The sequence below is a fragment of the Myotis brandtii genome, unplaced genomic scaffold (assembly GCF_000412655.1).
Source record: "Myotis brandtii unplaced genomic scaffold, ASM41265v1 scaffold63, whole genome shotgun sequence".
Classification (NCBI taxonomy): Eukaryota; Metazoa; Chordata; class Mammalia; order Chiroptera; family Vespertilionidae; genus Myotis; species Myotis brandtii.
The window spans coordinates 1,691,157-1,700,300 of record NW_005370411.1 but is presented as its reverse complement, the minus strand read 5'-3'; the positions used below and the strand labels follow the sequence as shown (position 1 = coordinate 1,700,300).

At 38.6% G+C, this 9,144-nt stretch overlaps 1 protein-coding gene across 1 annotated transcript in view; it reads right to left on the bottom strand.

The window, feature by feature from the left end:
- The window catches only part of ZBTB11 (zinc finger and BTB domain containing 11), a 35,158-nt gene that overhangs the window by 2,812 nt on the left and 23,202 nt on the right, over window positions 1-9,144 (bottom strand). The window contains exons 6-10 of the mRNA XM_014528297.1: window positions 4,777-5,022; window positions 3,470-3,614; window positions 2,298-2,415; window positions 632-790; window positions 345-520 (exon numbers count right to left, since the gene is read on the bottom strand). Coding sequence (XP_014383783.1) covers window positions 345-520; window positions 632-790; window positions 2,298-2,415; window positions 3,470-3,614; window positions 4,777-5,022 — 844 coding nt within the window. The remainder of the gene's footprint in view (window positions 1-344; window positions 521-631; window positions 791-2,297; window positions 2,416-3,469; window positions 3,615-4,776; window positions 5,023-9,144) is intronic.

The following is a 9,144-nucleotide window of genomic DNA, read 5'->3' as shown; positions in this document are numbered from 1 at the left end:
GTTTCTCTCTCATTGATGTTTCTAACTCTCTATCCCTCTCTCTTCCTCTCTGTAAAATATCAATAAAATATATATTTTTAAATAAATAAAGAAAGAAAGAAAGAAAGAAAAAATAAAACAGGCTCCAAGTAGTCCATGAAAATGTTGATAGAGAATATTAAGCTATGTTAGATACTCAGGTTCAGAATCACCTCTATCAGTTGAAAAAAACTTCTATGATATGGAATACATCTCTTATCAAGGAAGGTGAGGTAATAAACAAGAGGGTTGATAAAAGGAGGATCAGTATTGGATTGTCTTTTATTCTCTATATATTTACCTATATTATATAGCTATATAGTTACCTTCATGATTGTTCATGTGTCTCCTATACTCTCTCAGTTGAGTGAATTTTCTTCCACATCTTTCACACACCCGTTCTAGGTTTTGCTTTGCTCTTCCTTTTTTCCCATGGGTAGCTTTCTTTACATGCCTTCTGAACAATGCTTTTTCATAAAATTCTTTGCCACATATATTACATCTAAAATGGGGGGAAAAATTAAAAGCATCAGCATCCATAAGAATTAATCCAAGTATAGGTGTGTGAAAAAAAAAACTATATATATTTCGGATCCTCCTCAGATTTACTCACCTGTAAGGTTCAGTGACAGAATGAGACTTCACATGGGAATACCAATCTTTCTTCCAACTATAGCACTTATCACAATATTGGCACTGGAATGGCTTCACACCAAGATGTTTGTTCATGTGCTGACGAAGATCTCTAGCTTCAAAGAAACTTTTTTCACATCTGCAATAATAAAATTCAATCACCCAATTGGATCATCATATTATTCTTTTAAAACAAGCTTCCAAGAATTTAGTATATTCTTGGGTTTCTAGAACTCCACAAAATGATCCCAATTTAAGACAAAAGAGTTCACTAGTACTCTAACCCTGTAATAAGGCTGCAGGATGTTAAGTTCTTTTGGCCCTACCTAGAAACTTTTTAGAAAGAATCATGTAGACCTCCCAAAGGTTACTAGAGAGGACATATACTTTTTGTCTCCTCCTCAGTCCCATCTGATCTCCTCCTTTACCATCTCCCATTCTCTCTCCATGTGTTGGGAGTAGCCCTCACATTAACTATAAGGATGGAGCAACTGACTCAGCCTGTCAACTGGAGGAAAAATGCTTTGGGGAATAGGGGCTTTGAAAAACTCTCATGTATTCCTGGGAATCTAGAAGTCCACACACTTTCTCAGGGCTGTGCACACACTCAGGAAAGACCTGAAAAGGCCCTAAGCTCTCACCTCTGGTTGACTCTGCACAAACAGGAACAGCAAGCCAAGACACAGTTGTGAACTGCCTGGCTGAGTGCTGAAGGCATTCTGTCATTAGGAAGTGGAATGCTGGCCAGCTGGTGTGGTTCAGTGGTTGAGCATCAACCCATAAACCAGGATATCACAGTTCAATTCCTGGTCAGGGCACACGCCCGGGTTGTGGGCTTGATCCCTAGTAAGGGGTGTGCAGGAGGGGCCAGATCGGTGCCCACGCCTGTGGTTACACCCCCACCCACAGACAGCCCAGCAGGAAGAAGCCAGAGGCAGCTTTGCAACCCATGCCACTCTGCATGAAGGAGATGACCCCGATGCTGGATGCCAGGAGGCCATTTAGAAACCAGGAGAGGAAGGCCTTCTGGAGTACCCAGGTGCCTATGGTCCACCTTGGACACGGGATGGGCAGGAGGGGCCCTGACTGGGGGGCAGGCCCCCTGGACCTCTGGCTCCAGGGCTGCGGCAGCAGTGACCCCCATAAGCATAGTCGGGCCAGGTGGGCAGCCTAAATCATCTTAAATGGGGATTTGCATGGTATGTGATTTATATCTAAATAAAACTTTTAAAAATAATAAGTAGAAATATCTAGGCAAAAAAGGGATTAAAATCAAGAAGAAACATATAACAGTTTAATATTATTTTGAAATATTTTCTTTTTTCTCCAGCTTTATTGAGGTATAATTGACAAAAAAAATTTAAAGATATTTAAAGTGTACATGATGATAATTTGATATATGTATACTACATTGTGAAAGGATTCCCTCCATCTAGTTAATTAGCACATCTAGCCCCTTGCATACACGTGTGTGTGTGTGTGTGTGTGTGTGTGTAAGTTCTACTCTCTTAGCAAATTTCAACTATACAATGCAGGTGGTTATCAACTACAGCCACCTCAAATATTTTTTTCTGAAAACAACTTTCAAACAAACCTAGCACGAACATAAGGAAATTAATTGAATGGTTCACCCATTAAACACTTACTGAGTACAGTGATAGCCTCGAACCTCAGGCTTTGGCTGGTGCTTCTTTTGGTGCTTGCTGAGTCCAGAGCCCCTGTGAAAAGACTTTCCACAAACTGAGCAATGGTACTTGGACTCTCCTATAAAAATAAAACCATGTCACAAATCTAACAATCATGTGCTCTTCCAATAGAATATCTTATTTCATATTTCAGAGGTTATTTTATCTAAGGGACACAGAAGATAAAACATTTGGCAGCCACCTTCTAAGAATAACAACAAACCACATAAAAATCCCTATTTCCTCTCAACTACAGTGCTAGCAAAGCTACTGCTAGCCTAAGAATGTGCTACACTTCATAGTCATCTGGAATGTAATAGTAAGAGTTGAACACAAGTTCTAGAGGAGATATCTACCCTTCATCAGCCATTTCCACATAACTGCTTTGAGCATTTGAAAATAAGCATTTGTAAAATAAAAATTCTAATGAAATTATAAGACACATAGCATGTTGACAGTTACATCTGCCTACTGCGTAACTTTTTAAAAGCATGTCCATTTCTTTAGGTGCCTCCATCTAAATTACACATGATTTGCCCGGCTGGTGTAGCTCAGTGGTTGAGCATCAACCTATGAACCAGGAGGTCATGGTTCGATTCCTGGTCAGGGCACATGCCCAGGTTGCTGGCTCAATCCCCAAAGTGGGGTGTGCAGAGAGATCAATGATTCTCTCTCATCATTGATGTCTCTATCTCTCTCTCTTTCTCCCTTCCTCTCTGAAATCAATAAAAATATATTTAAAAAGTAAATAAATTACACATGATTTAATATTCAGTATGCATTTTTCTATACTGAGGGAAACAATGAATATTTTTACACAAATAAGATAGCTCTAAAACTAGATTTAAGAAGATCTTTTAGCTATACTCTCATTAATGAAACACTGCACACATATAGCCATCAGTATAAATCAATATAATTTCTGAAATAATCACAGCATAATCAATATAACAGTAAACTAGTAGTATATAATATGCACAGAGTAGGTTTAAAGTAGGTTTACAGTTGTTCCTATGGAAAATAATATAGTAATTAATAAATAATAATACAAGAATAAACTCTTCCCCATGCTCACAATTATAAACCTACTTTTGCCCCACTCAGGAATTATGTCAATATAAATTCCTCATTACCTGTGTGAATACTCATATGTTCTTGAAGACTCCGTTTGGTAACAAATGACTTAACACATAGTTCACACTGGAACTGCTTTTGTGATTGATGGAGACTCTGGTGTAATTTTAGACCATGCTTGTAGATGAAAGTCTTTCCACAGACCTAAGACAGCACAGGTATTTAAAACAGTAAAACAGAAACGCAGATAGAAGCTGTTTCTGAAGAATGAAGACAGAGAAACTTGTATGCCACTTTAAATTAAAAATTTAAATTTTAAACAAAATAACAAAGTGAAAGTTGAAACAAATGCCAAAGATATTAGCTGGTTGATCTTCTGATTCTGAAATGTTGCTATTTTTCTTATACCCATGTGATCACTGGCAGAGCTCAAAGCAGTACAAAAAAAACCTTATGCTGTCCTTGAGAGATTAAACAGTATATAAGCTATATTAAAAGAGATATGGGAGCTCAATAAAATATATATATACTAATTTCCTGCTACACCAACTAGAACAGTGCTTCTCAAACTCTGTGATGAAGAACTAGTCTCTCCTCCCCTCTCCCAGGCCACCGCAATCCACTGGGGAAGAGATTTTGTTAAATACAATAAAAATGTCACAACAATGTCAAATTGCCATAACAGTTTTTAAAAGCTTATTCTCATTTCTGTAGTTATCTTCCATAGACCACACATTTTGAGTAGTCATATACTAGAAGACCAGAGGCCAAATTAATACTTAGAAACTGACAATTGACCCCATGTTGATAACTATTGAATCTGGATGAAGGGTACATAGGACCTCTTTTATTCTCTTGTATTGTATTCTCATATAACAAAAAGCTAAAACAAAACAAAAAACGAGAGAGAGAGAGAGAATAGCCTAAAGTTGGCTAATCACAGAATTATTTACTTAGGAGTCATATTTTGACATTTGTACCCTCAGTCCTCCTCAACACTAGCGGATACATAGCGCACACAGGATTTTGCTAAGATTTGTCTAAACCCTGGGTTCCTTTTGAGTCCAGATTAGTCCTGCTGAAGGTTAAGGGATGACTGGGATGATGATTCTCACCCAATACATCCCCTGAATCTTAATGAATTCCATGAACATCCTAAATAGATTCATTTCAAATTACAATAAGTTAAACAACAAATTAAAGAACACAATTAGGAATCACCCTTTACCTAGACAACAAACTAAAAAAGTCATAGAATTCCTTGTGACATTTTTTAAGAGTAAGGGTGACTCCAGAATCAACCAGTCTTATCACCACTTAAATTCCAATCTTCTTTACATAACAAAAATAAATGTTATGGCTTTACCTGGCATGCATGTGGCTTTACACCAGTGTGCTTTAACATATGTATTCGAAGAGAATATAATTTAGGTAATGTCCTTCCACATATGGAACATATAAATTCTCGTTTGGTTCTGCCCTTCTCAGACGATGTTCCTGATGCCTCATTAGATGTGAAATTGGAAGATGATGAAGAGGGTGCAACTTTTCTGGTATGTCGAATAAGGTGTGCTCTCAAGGAGGCACTGTACTGAAACTGTTTTTTACACAGCTAAAAGAAAAAGTAAACAAAATTCTGTCTAAATGTAATTTCATTACAAATGTTAAGTGAAACTTGACTCATATGTCAACTTCCCATTTCTATGTTACAATTACATAAATCAATAAACACAGAGACTATGTAAAAGACAATATGCTAGGTACCAGATTATAAAGATGCAAAGGGTAAGGCCCAGCTTCTACTCTGGAGAGGTTTATAATCCAGCCACAGAAACAGGATTTATATGTAAATAAAGGTAAAATATTTAAGAAGGAGTAATCTGAACAATAAAGAAAGGCCTCACTGAGGCGGATAGGTCTGTTTTGAAGAAATTGTAGGACAGAGACAAAGACTGAAGAATGCTATCATTATAGGAGTATTAATAGTTGTTAGGTAGAGCAAAAATAGGGGTTTGAAAAAATAGAAAAATAAAACTGTGATGGTCGTTGGATATTATCCAGTAGTTACTGGGGATTCATGAAATCAAAGTTACATATTCCCATCATTTACAAAACTTATTTTTCTAAGCATTGTTTTTTTTAAAATATATTTTTATTGATTTCAGAGAGAAAGAGAGAGGGGGAGAGAGAGAGAAATATAAATGATGAGAGGAATCATTGATTGGCTGCCTCCTGCACGCCCCACACTGGGAACTGAGCCCACAACCCGGGCATGTGCCTCTGACCGGAACTGAATCCAGGGCCCCTCAGCCTGCAGGCTGATGTTCCATCCACTGAGCCAAACTGGCCAGGGTTACAAAACTTATTGTTAAAAAAATAAATAAAACTCGTCTCTTGATCCACTACCTCTTTCACTTGTTTTTTGTTTGTTTACTCTCTCATGATGCTTATCTTTATAACTCCAAGTAACAGGAATAACAGACGATGACACTCTCCCTTACCCCCACTCTCTACACATATGCAAATCCTTCACATTATCCTACTCTCTCAATATTATAATTTTTATTAGATCTAATTCAGTGTTTACATTATTTGGATGGTGTAAATGTTATTACACCTGGACCATATAGTACACTATGATTCTCTTTCCTTTTTGTTTTCTGTTTTGCTTACTGCTCTGTATTTACTGCTAATTCATCATTAAACCCTTTCCCCAAATGTCTACTGAGAGGAGATTTAAAACACATCATCTTGAATTAACAAAAAAACAAACAAACTAAATATTTAGCCCTACCTGGTTTGGCTCAAGGGTTAGAGGATTGGTCCGCGGACTAAAGGGTTGAATATTCGATTCTGGTTAAGGGCACGTACTTCGTACTTCAGTTGTAGGCTGATACCTTTTCCTGGTGGGGGTGCATGCAGCAGGCAACCAATTTATGTTTCTCTCTTTCTGTCGCTCCCCCTCCGCCCTCTCTGCCACTCTCTCTCAAAACAAATAAAACCAATGGAAAAAATATCCTCTGGTGAGGATGAACAAATACATCATCTTATCGGCGATCTCTATCTATCAAAGCACTATGCCCCGTTTCCTGCACTTGGGACTCTAGAACTGGACCTCGTTTCCCATGTCTTGCTCATTTTAGTGGAACACCTCTGTCAACAGCTTCCTGAGAAAGGGAGTTTGGGAGGTAAAATGTCTGGAAATGTCCTATTCTACCATCAGAAATAACTGATGGTTTGACTGGCTATAGATTCCAAGTTAGAAATAATTTCTCTATTCTCTACATCCTTATATATGATAAATTGCTTGCGTCCATTTCATTTAGCTCTTTTCCTGGAGAGTTCTCCTGTTCTTTCATTTGGGACATGTTTCTTTGTCTCCCCATTTTGGCTGCACAAAATACCACGTGCGGGCATGCACGTACAGTGCGACTGAAACTTCGTGGCCCATGTGCAGAAGTCGGTATTTTGTGGAAGAGCCATACTCAAGGGGCCAAAGAGCCACATGTGGTTTGCCGAGCCGCAGTTTGCCGACTACTGTCCTAGCTCATAGGTTGATGCTCAACCACTGAGTCACACCAAGTGGGCAATTATGAAATTTTATAATATACTAGAGGACTGGTACATGAAATTCATGTAAATTTGTGCACTGGGGTGGAGGGAGTCCCTCAGCCTGGCCTGTATCCTCTTGTAATCCAGGACCCCTCGGGGGATGTCAGGCCTAAACCAGCAGTTGGACATCTCTCTCGCAATCGAGGGCCATCTGTGGGATGACTGGTGGGTGGGGTGATCGGAGGGCCACGCTGGCACCTGCCTTGGCTGGCTGCCTGGCGCTGCCCGCTGTCCAGGTCTGCCCCCCAATCCCCACCGCCAGTTGCCTCCCTCTCAGTACAGGGCAGCTCCTGTGTTGAGCGTCTGCCCCCTGGTGGTCAGTGCATATCACAGCAACTGGTTGTTCTGCCAATCATTCCGTAGTTTGGTCAATTTGCATATTAAGGTTTTATTATATAGAATATTGATATAGGTTTATTTTCATCTATGACTCTGGGCATTCAACCTATCCTTTAACAAGAAAACTTCTATACTTAAGCTCTGAAATTTTTCTTTATTGCACCAATGATTTCCTTTTCTCCATGTTCTTTTTTTGAAATTATGTGGATACTATATATCTTAGACCGATCCCCTAAATGTTTCTCACTCCCATTTTCTAACTTGTCTTATTGCATTATTTTCTGAGAGATTTAGTAAATTCTATTTCCCAACTTTTCTGAGATTTTTATATTTATTATATATTTATTCCTAATAAGCTCTCTCGTTCTCTTAATGTGCCCTTTTAAAAATATAGTGTGTGGCCCAAGCTGGTTTTGCTCAGTGGATAGAGTGTCGGCCTGCAGACCAAAGGGTCCCAAGTTTGATTCTAGTCAAGGGCATGTACCTCGGTTGCAGGCTCCTCCCCAGTCTGGGCCCTGGTTGGGGTATGTGCAGGAGGCAACCAATCGATGTGTTTCTCTCACATCGATATTTCTGTCTTTTTCTCTTCCACTCTCTTTAAAAATCAATGGAGCCGTAACCGGTTTAGCTCAGTGGATAGAGCGTTGGCCTGCGGACTGAAAGGTCCCAGGTTCGATTCCGGTCAAGGGCATGTACCTTGGTTGCAGGCACATCCCCAGTAGGAGGTGTGCAGGAGGCAGCTGATCGATGTTTCTCTCTCATCGATGTTTCTAACTCTCTATCTCTCTCTCTTCCTCTCTGTAGAAAATCAATAAAATATATTTTAAAAAAAATAAAAATCAATGGAAAAATATCCTCAGGTGAAGATTAAAAATAAATAAATAAACAAATAAAAATATAGTATCTGATTATTGTTTCATTGATGTAACTTTTTCATTTATTTCTGATGTCATACTTTGTAATTTGTTTTTTGGGAGGTGATAAGATTTCATTTTCTTACATTTTTTTCTTTATTGTTGGCACTATTACACATGTCCCCCATTTTCCTTCCTCCACCCAGCGCCCCCACCCCCGGCCTTCATATTGTTGTCAGTGTTCATGGGCTATGATATATGTTCCTTTGGCTAATCTCTTACATAATTTACACCTCCATGAATATTCTGTAACTACCAATTTGTACTTCTAAATCCCTTCACCTTTTTTGTGCAGGAGGCAGCTGATCGATGTTTCTCTCTCATCGATGTTTCTAACTCTCTATCTCTCTCTCTTCCTCTCTGTAGAAAATCAATAAAACATATTTTAAAAAAAATAAAAATCAATGGAAAAATATCCTCAGGTGAAGATTAAAAATAAATAAATAAACAAATAAAAATATAGTATCTGATTATTGTTTCATTGATGTAACTTTTTCATTTATTTCTGATGTCATACTTTGTAATTTGTTTTTTGGGAGGTGATAAGATTTCATTTTCTTACATTTTTTTCTTTATTGTTGGCACTATTACACATGTCCCCCATTTTCCTTCCTCCACCCAGCGCCCCCACCCCCGGCCTTCATATTGTTGTCAGTGTTCATGGGCTATGCATATATGTTCTTTGGCTAATCTCTTACATAATTTACACCTCCATGAATATTCTGTAACTACCAATTTGTACTTCTAAATCCCTTCACCTTTTTTCCCCTTCTTCTTTTTAAAAAACCTTTAGCCTGGCCGGCGTGGCTCAGTGGTTGCATGTCAACCTAGGAGTTCACATGCCTGGGTTGTGGGCTCAATCCCTAGTG